The sequence below is a fragment of the Chelonoidis abingdonii genome, chromosome 10 (genome assembly GCF_003597395.2).
Source record: "Chelonoidis abingdonii isolate Lonesome George chromosome 10, CheloAbing_2.0, whole genome shotgun sequence".
In the NCBI taxonomy this organism is placed as follows: Eukaryota; Metazoa; Chordata; order Testudines; family Testudinidae; genus Chelonoidis; species Chelonoidis abingdonii.
In genome coordinates this window covers 19,531,074-19,551,279 of record NC_133778.1, presented here as the reverse complement: position 1 = coordinate 19,551,279, position 20,206 = coordinate 19,531,074, and the positions used below count along the sequence as shown (strand labels likewise).

At 43.0% G+C, this 20,206-nt stretch overlaps 1 protein-coding gene across 1 annotated transcript; it reads left to right on the top strand.

Moving 5' to 3' along the window:
* The first annotated feature begins 616 nt into the window (after positions 1-616).
* On the top strand, positions 617-18,686 carry CNBD2 (cyclic nucleotide binding domain containing 2). The gene is made up of 11 exons (XM_032775358.2): positions 617-1,152; positions 1,581-1,634; positions 2,223-2,386; positions 4,802-4,958; positions 5,316-5,467; positions 7,203-7,341; positions 12,785-12,899; positions 13,939-14,140; positions 16,192-16,354; positions 17,387-17,550; positions 17,762-18,686. The coding sequence occupies exons 1-11, from the start codon at positions 988-990 to the stop codon at positions 18,102-18,104; spliced, it is 1,818 nt and encodes a 605-aa protein (XP_032631249.1). The 5' UTR covers positions 617-987; the 3' UTR covers positions 18,105-18,686.
* Positions 18,687-20,206: the final 1,520 nt, after the last annotated feature.

Below are 20,206 nucleotides of genomic sequence, written 5' to 3'. Positions count from 1 at the left end.
TTGGCATCCATTTTCCAGCCTTAGTGACAGCTAACAGAGCACAAACTTCCATTCTGTAATTGTTAAACAGGACATTAGTCTAAGCTAATTAAATGTCTCCCTTCCCCCAAGCCCTTTTCTAACGAAGAACGACAAGGCTTGCAGGAGGAAGAAATTCTTAGCTGTATTGTGATCTCTTCACTTTGAGGTACCAGATATGAAGGCAATGGAGAGTAAAAACATATGCGTAGTGGATCTTCAGATCCAATCTTTAGTCATTTTTCCAAAGGTACTTATGCAGTCTGTGTCTTTTACACTGTGGCAGCAGTTGTACAGCTTTTCATGCCAATAAAGTATAATTGAACTGGATTTGTAGCTTTGCTCTTTAGGCTGTGCACACGTAGGGCAGCGTATAAAGTACTTATACTACATGTCCCCTTAGCATAGGTATGAATATCAATGTAAGGTGAGGCACCGCTTAGCCAAGTAGGATAACAATAAACCTGAACCTTAGAGTATATAACCTACATGGCACTCTACCTGCTCAAGCTCTGCCTCCCCTACCTTTGCTGCTATTTTTAGCGGTGTAGAGTCCTGCTGCCTCCCTGCTGCTGGAGCCTTTCCCTGCCACCAGGGAGGAGGCAGCAGTGAAAGGCTGTATCCTGCTGTGCGTTGCTATATGTACCATACACGCCACCAGCAGTGCAGACAAGGCCTTAGTTAAATGGTAATGGTTATTATTTGTATTTCAGTAGCTCTGGGGGCTCTAACTGAGATCAGAGCCCCATGGGACTAGGTGCTGCGGGGGACACATCATGAGAGACCAAAAAGTTTACAATCTAAACGGGTAAGACAGGCAAAGAGTGGGGAGGGGAAACAGAGCCACGGAGAAGTGAAGTGACTTGCCTAAGGTTACAAAATGGAGCAGTGACAGAGCCCAGGTCTACTAAGGCCTAGTCTATCACCTCCCATTATAAATACAAATGCTTATACTTTAGTTTGGACTTAATGATTTCCTGTGCTTGTTCTTTTAAGACTTTCTACAGGCTTGCTTTGGATATCGTGGTCATGAACAGGGTGTGCAAGATATTCCGGAAGGGACTGATCGGGTTCAGGGGATTTCAGTTCATTGATATGACTGCCCAGGAATCCCTGACCTTTGGTATGGAAGAAGTAAGGGATTTTACAACATAGAATAAAATCATCATCTTTTTTTATAATGATTTATCTCTGTGTTCTGTTCAAATGTGGCAGTTATCCAGGCTGCTGTGAGCATTTACATCAAAGCCTGATCAATTGCCAGCACAGAAAAGGCTCAGTTCTAGGAACCAGTGGCATCCTCCTGATTCTGCATTGCCCACTATGTATATTTTAATTAAAATATATTTGTTTTTCTCAGTAAATCTGATGGGCTTTTATTTTAAATCCTTTCCAGTGTGTGTGTGTTTTTTATCAAAGAGGTGAACTAAAGTTAAAATATGTTTGTACAATAGTTTTTCAGAAGCTTGCCTTGTCACTGAAATGTTTGTGTTTTCACTAGCTCTGTGATATTTCTAATGTAATCAATGCCTCTCCCTTTTCATTACCCCTCTTTTATTCAGGACAAGAAATATACCAAACTGTCCTTCGACCACAATGAATTCAAGATCAGAAAGGTCTGAATGCACTTTCTCTTGTTTTTTACAGCCAGGTTTCCTTTCATCTACAGTGCAAGACACTGAAATATGTTAAGGGTCCCCATGCGAGAGGAGCAGGAATTTGTGAGTTCCAGCAAACACAATGGGGAACTCACTCCTGTCATGCAAGGACACGTCAATTGTCCATCTATTGAACCCTGTTTGTCATTTGACATGTCCTTCTGAATACTTCCAAGGAAACCATTTCATAACATTTACAGATATATAGAATTTAACAGTGTGAATAAACACAAGCAATTTAATCAAAACAATTCTTCAGAAAATATTGTGCCTGCACAGACTTTGTTTAGTTATGGGCAGGGATAGCTCAACCACTGTAAGTTGTAAGTTGTTTTCCTTGTCTGTGCTTGGGCTTTGCATTGGACCACATAAATTGGTTTCTGGACACTGATGGCTGAGTTTCAAGTGAAATGGGGAACAGACAATTTGGTATTAGTTCTATTATGTCTCTGGAAGATGACACTGTTCAGGCTTCTGGAGTGCAGGTTCTTTCCCCCCACTCCCCATTTGAGACTCCTTAATCTAATGTGTGTGATGTTTTGCCAGGATCACTTTCCTCTCAGGGCAATCCAGATAACCAAGAAGAAACCAGAATGGAGAACTGAGAAGGAAATAAAGCTGTTACGAAGCTGGTTGCAGTTTGTGGAAAGCTACCAAAAATATAGCCTGAATCTGCAGCTGCTTCTGGCTAAAGTGATTCGCTTTGAACGGTAAACGTCCTTCTGGGGAGGTACAATATTTCTTTAAAGCTGTTTTTAGAATTGTACATATTTCAAGCTTCCAAATGATACCTTTTAGCCAAAAATTAGAACAATTACATCGATAACTCTCCATTTATCTTCAGTCTATGGTGTGTCTATTGAATGTACATTAGCCTGAATGATGACTTTGTATTTTTGCTGTCTTTATCTAATTTACTCTGTGTAGTTGGTGACATACTGATCTGTCTCTCTCACTCTAGAGTGAGATTTTTCAACACTGATCAAGGAATTTGGACATTCAATTCTCATAAATATTAGTAGGAATTGGGCATCCAAATCCCCTAGGGAACTTTGAGATTTCAACCAAAAATGTCATGTGAGAAACTTTTCAGGTTTAAATTTTATCTGTCTCCCACTTCTTACTGTTTGGTCCTTCTTGCCTTTCTCTTAGAGAGTTGCATTCAGACTCTGTTCATGTATATGGTATTAAAGGAGGTATATTAATGTTGCAAAAACAAAAGCAGCATTAATGGTGTTCCTACGTAGAACTCCCTCTCCTGCCTGAATTTATTCCTGCCAGGAGTAGGAGACTGTGTTCTCCACAAAGCACGGGATGTCAAGATCAGGGAGTGCACGCTAAAATGTGTTAACTATGTCCCATGACCTTCATGTTGGAAGTCATTCCCATGGCTCTGGATCCAAATGTGAACTCCACATGGGATGCTACCTTTGAGTGGGTGTGAGCCCGGCTTGCCTGCCTCTCTTCCTGTGCACACCTTCCTCTGAATATGCCCATTGGTGTGTATTGTGGTGGAGGCTCCCTTCTCTGCTAGGTTTTTCCAGGCTTTGAGGAGGCAGGAATTCACCGAGGAATCATTCCAACTTACAGATCTATCCCAACGTCTTTAGTAGCACGTAGAAAGCTCCACTGTTGTTGCAAAAGCTGTTAGTCCATAGGAATATGTCATAGGTCCAAGAGGCCTAAAAGGAGCTCTGTCTCAGTTACAAAGTTTCTCAATGACCCCTTCATCCTCAGCCATTTAGTCCTAAATTAAGGGACCTTCTTCCCATTGGGCAGTGGCTGATTCTTATGTGTGGCGCAGGCTCATAGGGATCATGCACTCAGGCTGCTGCTTGGGCCTAATCCTGAGCTTCAGCTCCCTTTGGGCTCCCTGGATTCCTGCAGTGCAGCATGTGCCCTCTCCTGCAGCTCACTCAGTCCCTTCTTGGGTGGCATCCCTCCACTCATCCAGTTGGAGAAGAGTTGACAGCAGGAATTAGGGGCCAGTTCTTGGGCCAGTCAGGGCTCTATGGGGGTAGAGAAAGCCATCACCTTCTTCCTGACCATCCTCCTAGCTAGATAGCGCTTTGGAGCCAGGGCCTGCTTTCACCGCACAAGTGCTGATCTGTGAAGTGGGTCTCCACATGTTTTATTCCTGGATGATAATGTTGAGTGTTTTGATGGCCTTACAGATTTCATGGAATTTAAGGCCAGAAGGGACCATTATGATGGTCTACTCTGTCCTCCAACATAACATGGACCATCAAATTTGCCCAAGTGACTCCTGCATCTCATTGCAGTGCCTCTAGAAAATATCAGTCTAATGTTTTTCACCTCGTTTCATTTGCTGTTTCTCCCCCTTTTGGCCAGCACTCTTTTCTCCTATCTGGAAGAACAGAGAAGTTTCCTCTGTATAGTGAATTCTTCCATAGAGTAATCAGGGTTTCATTGTTAAGTGATGAGTTCCCTCACAGTGTGCCCCATAGTTACATACATTATGGTGGTTTTATTTCATTGCTTGATTGCATTATAAAAGATTTAATTATATATGTTTCCATGAGGGCAGTGGAAGGGGTTGGGCTCCTCTTCTCTCATAATTCTAGAAATCCCTTCACTTTTTCCACTTCAATATCAGCTCCTCTACAGGCCTTGACATTTCAGCCACCAGCCTTCTTACTAATGGAGGTCTGGATTGGACTACTTTTGCAGCTCCTTCATTGACGGTGATTACTGTAGAGTAAGCTGAGGCACTCCTTCCTAGAAGATGGACACAACTCTTCTGCAAGGCTGGCCCTGAGAAGTGATTGACTGGGAACAGGAACTGAACTCAAGTTGCAGAGGCAAATACCAAGAACGTTCTTTGATCAGTTCAAACACATATGTTCCTGATTTCTTATATCTCTTATATAAATAAAACAGATGTCAGCAGATATCTGCCAGATAAAATCACTCTGAGTTAGAAAATAGAACCTCCAACAGTTCTGGAGGTTCCAGTTCATTACAGAGCGAGACCCTAGCTGCCAAGTGGCTCCAAACTCCCTAAAAGATTAGTGATGGTGGGGAGGGAGTCTGATCAGGAGAAGTCCCAGTGCAGGCCTGTTTTTCTGCTGGGTAGGAATAGAATCGGTATTCCTGTGTTCTAGGTTTGGACGCAGGAGAGTCATCATAAAGAAGGGGCACTGTGGCAACAGTTTCTACTTCATCTACTTTGGTACTGTGGCCATTACTGAAGATGAGGATGGGAGCAGTGCCTTTACGGACCCAGATCCAACTTTGCTTCGGAAAGGTGCTGGATTTGGAGTGAGTGGTGTTTATAGTAAAACTCCTGTTAGTCTTAGTGTGGGAGAGGAGCTGTATGCTTACTAAAAAGTAAAATAAATAAGCAAGAGTTTTGGAAGGCAGATAAACCTTCATGCTTCAGCACTTACGCTAAGCTAACTATTGGGGGCTAGGAGGAAACTTTCCCTGGGAGCAGGTTATCCCATAACCACCTTCTGCAGGGTTTCCTCTGAAGGATCTGATATTTCTCACTGTTGGTGACAGGGTGCTAGGTTAGATTACTATATAATGTCTCCCAACAAAGTCAATGTTTGGTGTATGAACTTGGAGGATGAACTCCCAGCTGTATCTCAGTTTTTCCTTTTTCTTTGTATATAGGAAGTTGCTCTTTTAAAGGACAGGCGGAGAATTGCTACAGTTGTCTGTATGGAGGAAACAGAACTATTGGTAGTGGATAAAGAGGACTTTTTTGCTAATAAATTAGATGAGGAGCTTCAGAAAGAATTTCAGTATCGTTTCAGCTTCTTCAAGTAATTTCTTCCACTGAGATCACTCACTCCTGCCTCTGCCACTTCATTTTTACTTGCTGAATTGTTTGGCTAGTCAAGTACAATATGAGCAACTCTAATACCAACAGTGCCCAAACAGTGTAGTAACCTCTGCTGTATGCAAGATTTTCCTGCCTTCCTGAAGATGTTACTGGAAATGAAGTAGCAGTCATTCTAGAGCAGAGGTGGGCAAACTACAGCCTGTGGGACTCTCCTGCCCGGCTCCTGAGCTCCTGGCCCGGGAGGCTAGCCCTTGGCCCCTCCCCTGCTGTTCCCCCTCCCCTGCAGCCTCAGCTCACTGTGCCGCCAGCCCAATGCTCTGGGCAGTGGGGCTGCGAGCTCTTGCTGGGCAGCGCAGTTGCAGAGACGCAGCCTGACCTGGTGCTCTGTACTGCGCGATGCGTGGCTGGCTCCAGCTGGGTGGCGCGGCTGCCTGTCCTGGAGCTCTGGGCAGCGTGGCTGTAGCACTGCCAGCCACCGGTGCTCCAGGCAGTGCAGTAAGGGGGCAGGGAGCAGCGGGGGTTGGATAGAGGGCAGGGGAGTTCGAGGTCGTGGTCGGGGCGGGGGTGTGGATAGGGGTCGGGGCAGTCAGAGAGTGGGGAATGGGGGTTGAATGGGATCAGGGATTCCAGAGGGGCAGTCAGGAAGGAGAGGGGGGGTTGGATGGGTTGGCGGGAGGCAGTCTGGGGTGTCCGGCGGCAGTCAGAAAGAAGGGGTGGTTGGATGAGGCAGTCAGGAATGAGAGGAGGGGTTGGATGGGGCATGAAGGGCAGTCAGGGGTGGGGGGTCCGGCAGTGGTCAGGGGACAGGAAGCAGGGGGGGTGGACGGGACAGGGGTCCCGGTGTGGGTGTCATGGAACAGGGGGGGTGGAGCTGGATGGGGCAGGAGTTCCAGGAGGCCATCAGGGGGCAAGAAGCAGGGGGGATCAGATAGGGGGTGGGGGCTGGGCCATGCCTGGCTGTTTGGGGAGGCACAGCCTTCCCTAACCAGCCCTCCATACAATTTCGGAAACTCGATGTGGCGCTCAGGCGAAAAAGTTTGCCTGCCCCTGTTCTAGAGGGACATGGGTTAATGGATGCTTTTTCTTCATGACTGTTACAGTTCTACAGCTTGATCTCATGTAGCTTAGGGTATGTCTACACTACAGGATTATTCTGATTTTACAGAAACCAGTTTAAAGAGCCCTTTATATCGATATACAGGGTCTCGTTGTGTGGACGGGTGCAGGGTTATATCGGTTTAACGCTGCTAAATTCAGTTTAAACACGTAGTGTAGACCAGGCCTTATATACAGTTGTACTGAAGGAATATTGTGATGTGTACAGTTTTCATTATACCTTGAAAGAAATGGGAGGGAGAAAACCATTTTTGCATTGTAATGAATGCATAGAGCACAAAAGTCTGCTGAAGTTCATGAACATAAGGATGTTTGTGCTTTTATTCCATTAAAAAAACATAATCCTGCCTTTTATATCCGCTCTATAAACAATCTTAGAATAATCTAAGGCAAGTTACTGGGGCTCCCTGGATGCGTAGGGGTCTGCCTGCATGGTGTAACTTACAAAATCAGGACCTAACCCAGAAAAAGCACCTTCCTTCCATTAGTTGGAACCCTAAAACGATCACATTTTCCTCAGTGACATAAGTTTTTCCTTGAGTCTTTTAGTTGGAATTACGTGGTCATATGAAAAAATATCTATATTATTGCCTTTTCAGAGGTCTGGATCTCTTTGCAACATGGCCTGATTACTCAGTAGAGAAAATTGCTAATTACTGCAAAGCAGAGAAATTTCACTATGGACAAGTGGTAGTCCGGGACATCACGGAGTCAGCCAGCATAATATTCATTACTCAGGTATGATCCATCCATCCCAATACTGTTCATCTTGGGCCAGCAGACTAAAACAGTGACCAGCAGCCATTACAGGTGAAAGTGGGGAATGAAGCACTTGCCCAGATACATTGCCGTGGTGATTTTTTTTCTGCTAATGATGTCATGTCTTTATGTAGAGCCAGATTCTGACATCTTTGCTCACGCTGTGTGGTACCTTACTCCACCAGAAATCCCACTGATTTTGTGCAGAGTACGTTACTACCAGGGCTGGCTCCAGGCACCAGCTTAGCAAGCAGGTGCTTGGGGCAGCCACTCCGGAGAGGGGCGGCAGGTCCAGCCATTTGGTGGCAATTCGGCGGAGGGTCCCTCGCTCCCAGTTGGGGCGAAGGACCTCCCGCTGAATTGCCACAGATCACGATCATGGCTTTTTTTTTTTTTTTTGAGCTGATTGGGGTGGCAGTCCTGGAGCCGGCCGTGGTTACTACTCAACATGAATGAGGCTCTCAGAATCTGACCTGTCAACCACAAACTCTTCACAAAAGGAAGTAGGGTATATCTACACTGCAATTAAAATCTCACCGCTGGCCCATGCCAGCTGAGTTGGCTTCACAGGGCTTGGGCTAAGTATCTGTTTAACTGCGGTGTAGATGTTTGGGCTCAGGCTAGATGCCCAGGCTCTAAGACCCGGCAAGGTGTGAGGGTACTTGAGCTCAGGCTGCAGCCCAAACATCTACACTGCAATTAAACAGCCCCTTAACTCAAGCCCGTGTCAGTTGGCATGGGCGCCAGCTGCGAGTTTCTAACTGCAGTATAAATACACCCTAAGACTCCTCTGAGTTTTGTAAAGCACTTAGTTCATTTTCAGAGCTAAACTATATTTATTAATGGTAGTTTATCAAAACATGCTAGGGGGCGGGGGGAAGAAAACTCTTTTGCTATGAATGCCTTACCTGTCCCTGTTCTTGTTCCTTCACTTTGGAATGGATTAATTTCTGTTGCCTCGATGGGAGCACTTGTTTGCACTAGTATATACTCCTGGGGGAGTTCTGCACCGAAAATTAAAAAATCTGCCTCACACAATTAAAAATTCTGTGCACAAAGTTTTAAAATTCTGCATATTTTATTTGTCAAAATAACACAATATAATCACACGAGTTTCAATTATTTTGGTAATTTATTTCAAAATACATGTCAGCAAGTATGTCTGTAACGATACAGGCAACAACAAAAAATTCAGGAAACATTTTTTGACAAATAGATTCCTTACTAGGCATATTAATGCAGAATTTTGAGTAATAATTCAATTAAACTACAATGCAGAACCATATTTCCTGCACCTCTCAGAAGCAGTGCAAAGGCTTTGGGGAGTCAGGGTAATGGAGGAGCTGAAGGAGAGGGAATTAATTGCTGGGAAGGAGCCTGGGAGTGAATCTGGAGGGTTGTTGGGTGTGTGGGGAAGAAGTATGGAACAGGGTTTGTTTGTTTTGGGGGGAGGGCAGTGGGAGGGGATTGTTAGAGAGTTGTGGCATTTCCCCCATGCAGTCCCTGGCTGACCCCTAGCCTCTCCCATTCAGTCAGGCACAGCTGTTCATGTCCCCATGTGTCCATGCATCCTCCCTCCCCCCCATCCCCATGTGTCCCTGCACCTTCACTCAGCCACCTTCCGTCCTCATGTGGCCCAGCACTCCCACTCAGCCCACCCCTCCCCCATCCTCATATGGCCCTGCACTCCCACTCAACCATCCCCAATCAGCCCAGCAACCCCACTCCCATTCAGCCCCTACTCCAGTCCGTCCCCCCCACTAGCCCTTATGAACCCTAGTCTATGTGACCCCCCCCTGCCCCAGCAGTCCCATGTGCCTGTCTCTATCTGTCCCTCCCCCATACACCACATATCTGTGACTAGCTGAGATGTTTGCCTTCTCTTCTTGTACCACAGCAGCCCCTGGTGGGCAAAAGGTGTAATTGCAACACCTCTCCCGCAGAACGTATTCTTTGGAGAGAAGAAAAATCTGCAGGGGATGTGAATTCTGCACATGCACAGTGGTGCAGAATTCCCCCAGGGGTAAATATAGATGTCATTACCTTGGTAACAGAAAATTGGCTGCAACAGAAATGCCTGAGATAGGCAGGCAGACAGAAACAAATTTAATGTAAAGGGATGGCACCATAGTTTCTTAAGGGAACAGGTACTAAAATTACTTACAGTCATGCAAAAAGTACTCTGCAAATTTTCAGGTGTAATATTGCAACGATCATCCATATTTCCCAATGGGTTATACTGGCTTTATACACAGAGGGTACTACATATGAAACTATATATATAATAACAGGTTTATGGAATTTTAATGAAATTCAAATAATTTCTGCCAAGTTGCCTATGGAAAGTGAGTTTAAAATCCACAGAGATACTGAGTTGCAATGTCATCCATTTATTATAACCCTTATTTTTTCCTATTTACCTCTTCTTCCTTTTTGTCACTTTTTGATGCTCACTTATTGAGTCATGTCTGAATAGACATTGTAAGATTGTTGGGGCAGGGATTGTTTTTTTACTTGTTCTTGAGTGGTATCTAGCATACTTTTGGACTCTCCGAAATATTTAATAACAATGGCACACTAGCTTGATAACACCAACATAATGATGCCAATATGCAGAACAAAATGATGCAGCAGTAAATGTTTTGTTCAATCACTGTGCTCAAATCCAGAATAAAAGACAATAATTGGTGTATTTTTAGTATTTATATGCACTAACCATTTTGAGATGATGTGGTTTGAATGATTGCTTTATTTTCAGTGTAATATATTGTCACTTGGCAACAAAAAATTATATAAAAATAATTTGGAAGGACATTCCAGGTCCCAAAGGCCTGATTGCCCTAATTCAATGAATTACTGCTGAACATCTGTATTATAAAGGTCTTATTTAAACCCCACTGAAGTAGATGGAAAGATTCCCAATTATAAGAACCTTCTGACAGCAAGTATCAGAGGGGTAGCCATGTTAGTCTGGATCTGTAAAAGTAGCGAAGAATCCTGTGGCACCTTATAGACTAACAGACGTTTTGGAGCATGAGCTTTCGTGGGTGAATACCCACTAAGTCAGATGCATGTAGTGGAAATTTCCAGGCACAGGTATATATAAGCAAGCAAGCTAGAGATAACGCGGTTAGTTCAATCAGGGAGGATGAGGCCCTGTTCTAGCAGTTGAGGTGTGAAAACCAAGGGAGGAGAAACTGGTTTTGTAGTTGGCAAGCCATTCACAGTCTCTGTTTAATCCTGAGCTGATGGTGTCAAATTTGCAGATGAACTGAAGCTCAGCAGTTTCTCTTTGAAGTCTGGTCCTGAAGTTTTTTTGCTGCAGGATGATGGCCACCTTAAAGGGTATCTGCTATTGTTGGCCAGGGAGGTTGAGGTGTTTCTCCTACAGGTTCTTTGTGTTATTGCCATTCCTTAATATCTTTGTATTTGTGTCCATTTATCCTTTTTCGTTAGAGACTGTCCAGTTTGGTCCTGAATTGTTACATAGCAGCAGGGCATTAACTGGCATATTTGATGACGACATGTTACATTGGTGTGACGATGCAGGTGAATTGAAGTCATCCTTGATTGTAGTTGGGCTGATCTGGTTTAGGTCCTGTGATAGCCTGTCGCTGGGTATGTAGTATTCTGTGGGCAGAATGTTGCGCATCGAGGTATGTTGCCTTGTGATGCGTTCCTGAACTAGAGTCTACTCTGTGCTTGTGTGCAGTTAGGGGTGAGGCATATTGTTCAGGTTGGCAGGTTGTCTGGTGGCGAGGACTGGGCTTGCCACCCGAAGTGCCAGTTAAGTGTGGACTCATTGCCCAGCTGGTTAGATGCTCTGATGACTGTCATTGGGGTTTAGATGGATGACAGTATGTGTTATGGCCAGTGGATGTCCTGTATGGTTTCTTTCTATGGGTTGTCCTGTCTCAGTAGGGGCTTTTTTTTCTGGGTACACGTCCCTGTATCTTCTCTCTCCGTTTTGATTGTCGTTTTCTTTATTTCCCTCGTGTAGGTTATTGTAGTTTTGATGATATGCTTGGTGGATGATTTTTGTGCGGTGTGGTCTTTCTGAGGGTGTATAAGAGCAGGAGCTGGTCATTACCTCAGTGCTTGGCTGTAGACATTTGGATTGTGTGATATGCGGGTGGAAGTGGAGGCATGAAGTAGGCTATAGCAGTCGTGGGTAGGTTTTCAGTATAGGGTGGTGTTAATGTGACTATCACTTATTTGCACTGTGGTGTCTAAGAAGTGGACCTCCCGTGTAGATTGGTCCAGGCTGAGGTTGATGGTGGGGCAGAAGCTGTTGAAATAGTGGTGGAATTTTTCCAGAGTCTCCTTCCCATGAGTCCAGACGATGAAGATGTCATCAATGTAGCGTAGACAGAGAAGGGGCATGAGTGGACGAGAGCTGAGGAAGCGTTGTTCCAGGTCGGCCATAAAAATATTGGCATATTGTGGGGCCATGTGGGTGCCCATAGTGGTGCCACTTCTGACAGCAAGTGTTCTCTGCTTACAGAAGTAGTCCTTCTGTCCTCAGTGGAATTGCTTGTTTGATTTAGGGGTTGTAGGATTGGTTCCTAATTTGCTTAGAGCAGATTTGTTTGCTATATCGGAGATAATTTACAGTATGGACAGTACAATAATCTTTGTAGGAAAAAGACACCTCTCCAGAGATGGGATTATTGAGTACTTCTGAAAGGCATTGTCTTCTGATGGAATGAGGCGTTGTCTACATTTACTGGGGGTTTGACATAAGGCAATTGATGCATCGGCGGTCGATTTAGTGGGTCTAGTGAAGACCTGCTAAATTGACCGTAGATCACTCTCATGTCGATTCCTGTACTCCACCTGCACGAGAAGTGCAAGGGGAGTTGACGGGAGAACGTCTCCAGTCAACATTGCGTAGTGTGGACCCCACAGTAAGTAGATCTAAGTATGTGGACTTCAGTTTCGTGAATAACGTACCTGAAGTTGCATAACGTAGATCGATCTCCCCCCATAGTGTAGACAAGGCCTCAATGTGGGCTGGAAACTAAGTTCTTATCCTGTCACTGAATTAATAGGTAACTTTTCCAAGGTCTCATAGCTTTTCTGTGTCTGTTTCTCCATTTGTAAAATGAAAATAATGCTTACTTCTCTATCTGCCTTGGGGTATTGCAAGGATTATATAATCAATGCTTGCACAGCATTTTGAAGACCTAAAGTTCCACAAGTGTTAAGTATTATTACTGAATGGTAGTCCACTGGTAATATAGTAACACCTAACTCTTAGTACTGTTCGCCCATAGATCTACAAGTGCTTTAGAAGGTAGATATCATCTGCATTTTACAAGTGGGGAAATCAAGGCACTAGGAAATGGCTTGCCCAAAGCCACATGGCAAGTCAGAGGCAGTGCTGCAGTATTAACTTCATTCTCCTCATCTGTTTTATTAGGGGAAATGTGAAGTTTTACGTCTGGTTGATCTCACCACTTGCCCATCCTATCACAAGTGGATCAGTCAGCAAATGGATTTTCCCAAACCCAGTCCTTATTACTCTATGGAGACAGGTATGTTACAGTGATTTCCAGACGTATATAGTTTGGAAAACTTCAGCATTACCAGCCTATAGCTTAATAGTGAGTGACACTTAACTTTGTGTTATTCTTATCTGTATTTTTTGTTATAACTTCATAGATTTTAAAGACAGAAGGGACCATCATTCTAGTCTGACTTTCTGTATAACACAGGCCAAGTTAGAACTCAGCAGTGGGAGACAGAGATCGGGGAGTCACAGATGCTCACAAAACAGAACCTAGCCCTAATCCTATGCTTTTCAGGGTTACAGACATAGGCGCTGGAAGACCCATGGAAAAAAATAGTGGGTGCTCAGCATCCACCAGCAGCCCCGCAGATCAGTTTCTCACCCTCCCTCTCAGCTCTCCCACCTGCCCCAGGCTCCACCCATCAGCTCCTCCCACTCCCTTCCAGCACCTCCCACCCACCGCAAACAGCTGCTCAGCAGTGTCGGGGGGGAGGGGAAAGCAAAGGTGGGGCATGCTTTGGGGAGTGGGCAGAACGGGGAGTGAAGAGGCAGGTGTGGGTGGAGCAGGGGTGGGAAGAAGTGGGATGGGGATGGAATGGGGGTGGCAAGGGGTGGGGATGGGGCATTGGTGGAAGTGGAGTGGGGGCGGGGCCTGGGGCAGGGTGGGGGTTGAGCACCCCTGGAGAAATGAGAAAGCCAGCGCCTGTGGTTACACATACCTCCAAGGCACACAATACAATTGGTTAAAGCCTTGTTTTCTCACTCCCATTCTTGAAAATCTTATTTCTAGTAGGAAAGAGAATGGGAACTTGACAATTCACCCTGGTTTCATTGGCCTCTAGTCCTGGAGCTCCATTGGTGAGCAGGATCTTATTACCATTTCATAATTAAATGGCATGCAAGGTCTCAATCCTGCAAAAGTAGCTGTTCGTGCAGACGTTTGTGCCCACATCATGGCCTATTAAGTCCATGCAGGTATAAGGACCCATGCTGATGGAGCTCACAGAATTAAATAATTTAGCTTTGACTAGTTATAAAGGAGTTTTCATTTCCTTTCTTTGCAGGCATCACAGGCAGAAAAAGATTCAATGATTTTATGTGGAAGTCCTTTCCTGTGCAGGATCTGAGTAATCTGAAATCACTGTATGTCCCACCTGTTAATCATCAGAAGGATGAAATTTTTGAAAGGCAATACCTGGTTTTAAATAGGAAATATAAAAATGCACACACAAAGCTGGAGAAACAGGACAGAGGTGACAGCAGAAGGTAGGATGAGTTATGGGTCCCTCCATGGATTACTGATCTGGAGCAATAACAGTAGAACCTCCAGGCTTGCTTTTTATACCAAGACTTTAAATAAATAAATGAAATTATACTTCCCAAAGTATTTCTGAGACCCACTTCTCATCTCACTAATGGTTAGTGCTGGCCAAAAGTTCTTGAATTAAAAGTTTTTGGGGGCGGGGGGGCAGGGGAGAACACCTTTTTCGAAAACGATTTGTTGTGTGTGAAAAATTTGTCTGATTTTTTTTCTTGTTTTTTGCATTTTTGTGCTTTTTAAACTTTGGAAATGTTAATCTAAAACATTTATAAAAAATATTGCAATTTTTTTATTTACCTGAACAAAAATATCAATGTTTATGAGAAAAATATTGTGGAGAATGAGAAATTAAAAAAAGAAAGATGGTTCAATTCTGAACGCTTCAAAATGAGAACTTCAAAATTTATCACAAACATATATTTTAATTTTTCGATAAATTCTGCTTATGGTGGTGAAGTGAATGAAATTACTTTGATGTAAAATGAGATGAAAATCAGACCCAATGTTGCAAGCACAGAAGGAGCTTTCACGAAGAAAAAAATGTCACCTCCTTATTATGACTACAGTTTGTTTGACACACATATATAAAATAAATGAACTGGCTATGCAGAGCAAAGGGAAACAGGAATAGTAGTTGTGGTGGTAATGACAGAAAAGGGGGATTGGGTTTCAAATAACATGTTGAATGTGATGGTGAGGCATCCCAGGACACCCTAACTCTGATAAGTTTATGGAGGGGATGGTATGATGGGATAGCCTAATTTTGGCAATTAATTGATCTTTGACTATTAGCAGTAAATATGCCCAATGGGATGTTAGATGGGGTGGGATCTGAGTTACTACAGAAAATTCTTTCCTGGGTGTCTGGCTGGTGAGTCTTGCCCACATGCTCAGGGTTTAGCTGATCACCATATTTGCGGTTGGGAAGGAATTTTCCACCAGGGCAGATTGGCAGAGGCCCTGGAGTTTTTCACCTTCCTCTGCAGCATGGGGCATGGGTCACTTGCTGGAGAATTCTCTGCACCTTGAAGTCTTTAAACCATGATTTGAGGGCTTCAGTGGCTCAGATATAGATCAAGGGTTTGTTGCGGGAGTGGGTGGGTGAGATTCTGCAGCCTGGATTGTGCAGGAGGTCAGACTAGATGATCATATTGGTTCCTTCTGACCTTAAAGTCTGTGAGTCTATAGACAGGTGGAGATCACTGACGGCGCTGAAGGGAGAAAGCTGGGGATAGAGAGAGAAATTAGGGTGTCGTCAGCATAGAGGTAGCAGTTAAAGCTATGTGAGTGAATAAAGTCACCCATGGAGAGAGTCTAGAACAGTGCTGGGCGACCTGCAGCCCGTCGGGGTAATCCGCTGGCGGGCTGCCAGACAGTTTGTTTACCTTTGCACAGCTGCCCACAGTTCCCAGTGGCCACAGTTTGCCGTTCCTGGCCAATGGGACCTGTGGGAAGTGGTGGCCAGCATGCCCCTGTGGCCCATGCCACTTCCCGCAGCTCCCACTGGCCAGGAATGGTGAGCTGTGGGTGGCCAGGCAAATGTAAACAGTCTGGAGGCCCACCAGTGGATTACCCTGATGGGCTGTGTGTGGCCCGCGGGCCGCAGGTTGCCCATCATTGGTCTACAATGAGAAGAGGGCGTGCAGGGCACTCAGGGACTCAAACAGGGAAAGGAGGAAGGAGGTGCGGCATCCAAAAAGTTGCTCCAGGAACAGTTATAAGGATAAGAAGAAAAGCAGGAATGTACCAAGCTAGAGACACCTTGGAAAAAGAGGTTATGAAGGAGGAGGGAACTCATCTGTGTCAAAGGTAGCAGAGAAATCAAAGAGAATAAGGACAGAGGAGAGGCTAATGCATTTGACTGTATTAAATGACAAAGTTGTTTAAATTCTATTCCTGTTGGTTCGTTAGATGTGAAAAACAATTACCTTGCTTGAGGTGGTGTCACAATAAATACCTGTAAAAGATGGTTCAAAATAAGTCAACATTTTTGTAGATATGATGATTTCAGTGAAGATGAGAAAGAAGTCATTCAGAAAGAAATATCAGGGTTGTTCCGGAAGAAGCTAACTGTTCTCACACCACATGGAGAAATATCCACTGCTGTTGCCACAGCAATTTACACTAGGATCAATGAAGTGCATAAAGGGGAACTCCTGGTGAGTACATCCAGATGGGAAAGTTGCTGTTATAAGTTTGTCTTATTTAGCAGCAAAAATTCTTCCAACCTCACAGTCATGCAAACCCTGAAAGACTACACATTCCTGTTCCACCAAATATTATGAAGTAGAGAACTTGTGCAAATCAGCTCTTCATGTCTCATGGTCCATATATTTAGTAATCAGTCCTGCAGTAGAAGACGACTTTGTGGAAGAGATGGCATGGAATGCTTTGAGAAATTCTATCCCTGCTGAAGGGAACAGATTGCCCCAAAGAATCATATATACTTTCCAAATCTGTGGATCACAGAAAACCTCAACATTTCCAAGGTTGGCTGTCTTAGAAACTGTTTTCTGTTATCTTAAGGCCATGGGGTTATTACCGTACATAAGAGCTGATATATGATCAGTGTTGTGATATTACTTCATACTTCTAGTGCAGAGTGAGAGATGATGCCATTTGACCTCATGGAGGACAGCTTCCGCATAACCACAAACTCTGGGCTGTTGTGTTCCACTTATTGAGGTAGCCAGGGAGGAGTATACCTGGACTCGGTGATCTTTGCTTGCTTTGGTTATACCCTAAGAATTCTCTGCTGATGGAGATCCTATGGAGTCCAGGCAGAAACTTACATCTGCTTTCCCTCTGACAAAAACCATGAGGGAGAGCAGCCACTGATAACACCAATTGCTCTTCCTCAAGATGATTTTCCTCTGGTGTCCAGGTTGGTGCAGGGATGTGGTAATTGAGACCTTCCCGGCCTTGCTTGGATGACTCTTCTAAACAATGTTTGTACAGTAGCAAAATGTCCATCAAAATCTAGAAAAAAATCACTAATTAACTGTAAACAATTTCCAAAATGACACATTCTCAAACTACCTCCTAAATGATATATATATTTTAAAAGTTTTACTGTCAAATTCTGCATGACTCAACATAAACAACATATTTAGGTGTGTGTGTACCAGTACACCAATCCAGAGTACCTGGTGATGTGCAGATAGCTCTTTATTGTTTTGTTTATCCCGCAGGGGATAAGCCAGCATCTTCTACCTGAAGATAAGCAAGATGATCGGAGCATGGTTTTGGTCAGTCAGGGAGCTGAGGTCATTCGGTTGAAAAAGGAGAAGTTTGAGGAATTAGCAGATCATACAACAATAATGAAATTACACAAATTACAGCCGAAGTATCCCAGGTAAGTGAAATTCATGTGTCTGGGCAGAGACATGTACTCATGAACTACTGCTCAACAAAACTAAAAAGCTTGTTGGCTATCATTTACCCAAATTCATTCTCACTTAATTAGAATTCAAGGATGAAATTTTGGCTCTGATTAAATCAATGGGAGTTTTACCATTGGCTGAATTGGAGACAGGCTTTCACCAAGTGTCTTTGATCCATTTCAGTGACAATGAGCTGTGTCAAAGCTTTCTGGAACAGAACCACTGGAAAATATTTAAGAAAGACCTGATAAATCTTTTCCTGGAGAGAAAACTCACAATGATGGCAAGTTCTCAACATGTGAAGGCCAAGAAAGATATCTATAGTTCCTGGAGCATGAATAAAGCAGGTATTCTAGACCTGACCACTACCCACCATCATCTTCCAACAGGCACTCAAGGACTACAGCATGGCTACGTCCCTGTCCACATAGGACAGGGAAAGGATTCTGAGGGCCTGCCAAATATTGAGCTAAGATTGATTCATGGTATTGCTGTACCACGGCCTAGTTTGAAAGGATTGTTCTAGTGAGTTTGAGGAAATCAGGCCAATGGGTTCAACAGCATAGATGCAGCTTGAGAAGCCCAAAAGTGAAACTGCAAATTTTTTATTTGAATGTTAGAAAAATACTTGAATTTTAAAGAAAAGTAGTTTTCACCCAATTTCTATGCAACAAGTAAATCTTCCTGCCTGATTTCTGCTGTGAACTCTGAAGTAAACTTATTTTTCACTGTGGTAATCTAATTTCTATTAGTTTTGAGAAGGAAACCTGTTTTCACCATTTCGTTGTTCTCCGCAAGATGGATATTTTTATATAAGGTTAAGATTTTCTGTTATTTATATTTGATCCTAAGATACCTTCACATTCTAAACAATATATTTAATACAAATAGAAACTGAACAAAGATTTTAACATGTCTCTGAGTTGATCAGGAAGCCATGTGTAGTTTAAAGTGTTCATTGACTACTGCTGTAGTTTTTGTTGTGCTTCAGTATGTTTGGGATGCTGATAATATGGCTTAAAGTTTAGACTGTTAAAATGTGCTTCACACAGTCTTACGTGTTTGAGTTTCCAACACTGCTGATGAAATTTTACATTAAAGTTTTCAATTAAATACAAAATAATAAAAACATTTCATTCATATTTTTTAAAATCATAATGTGTGATCATTATTATGAACAGTGAGATTTTAGAAATACAACAACAGACTGAAAAGATGTGCTCTTTCCCCATGTCTTCCTTCTGAAAAGCAGTTTTGAGAACTATTCGCCATTTATGTCAGACTTGCACTAGCAAAATATATTTCTGGTAACTTAGTCAACATAAAACAGATTGAGGCCCTGATCCTGCAAAGATTTATACATGCTTAACTTTACGCAATGTGAATAATCCTAATTAAGTCAACCTGACATCTCACAATGCAAAAGGTTAAGCATGTGAATAAGTCTATGCAGGATTGAGGCCTAAACTGTATTACTATTTTTCTCTGTGTTAGCTATACAATGTAGTGTATGAAAACACACGTATGCTAAGGCTGAAAATGATCAAATAGTATTTTTATCTCAAAGGATGTGAATAAGTTAGTAAGACAGGATATGGTTTTAAAGAAAGAATATCCACTTAAAATGTATTTGTACAAATGTTAATTTCCAAGAGAATTAGTTGGAAATGGGGAAACCTTTTCTTTTGTCATTAACGATTAAAAGCACGAAAAAGGTAAAATGTGAGGTGAAGGCGCATGCTGATCTCTCAAAAGGAAAACAGTTTGAAGAGCTGATGATTCACTGAATCTGATCTTGTAATTTATGTGTATCTGTTACTTCTGTGGAAGTTGCATGCCTGAGGACTTTAGAATTGTACCTTTGGTTAGGCCACCTATAGGAATACATATCCTAAATGGCTACATAATAACAAATCATACTGAAAATGAGGGTAGGGAAGCCTGGAAGGTGGATTGGAAAATGTAGCTTCTGTCTGTTCCAACAGGTTCTATGGTTCATGGGCTGAGATGAAGGACATTAATCATGATGCATGGAGTATGGTGTAAATTTTTGATGTAGGCTTTAGAGTTCTCCACATGTTAGCTGACCCAGTTTTGTGCATGAGCAATTAATATATTTCTGACATTCTGTTGTCAGAGGAAAACTAATCCTGAGAGATATCACTTAAAAACATCCAGTAGAGCACTGAAGTCTCTTGTATCTTGAATCATCGTAACAAAGAAAATTAAAATGAGGCAACAGAGAATTTACTGACAGGAGCATATGAACAGAGGTGAGATACTGGAAGAAATTGTGGGTCTGATTTCCCGAAATGCTGGGCAGTTGTAATGGATTTTTTTTTTTTAAAACCACACCAAACTTGTCTAACTTGTTCATAGTATGAATTCAGGTGATTCTTTGATAAATAACTATTGGATCATTTTCATTCTAAATTACATATGTATTTTCATACAGTCTTTTACTGGTAACTCATAAATATTCCATCCACTCAGTTCCCAATAGTTCAGTTCTCTAGTGCAGTTACAGGCCAGATTTCTGGTTCAAATCCAGTTGGTAGTAAACCTAAAGTATTTAAAATATGATGATTTGTTTGCTCGTGCAATGAAATGTTGTTTTCAGGTTAGTTG

Excerpts from the sequence above, each read along its gene's own strand:
- CNBD2 (XM_032775358.2), top strand. The coding sequence starts at position 988 with ATGATTTCCTGTGCTTGTTCTTTTAAGACTTTCTACAGGCTTGCTTTG. Across the intron at positions 2,387-4,801 it reads AAAGTGATTCGCTTTGAACG|GTTTGGACGCAGGAGAGTCA; the intron begins GTAAACGTCCTT and ends CCTGTGTTCTAG. Across the intron at positions 5,468-7,202 it reads TATCGTTTCAGCTTCTTCAA|AGGTCTGGATCTCTTTGCAA; the intron begins GTAATTTCTTCC and ends TTGCCTTTTCAG.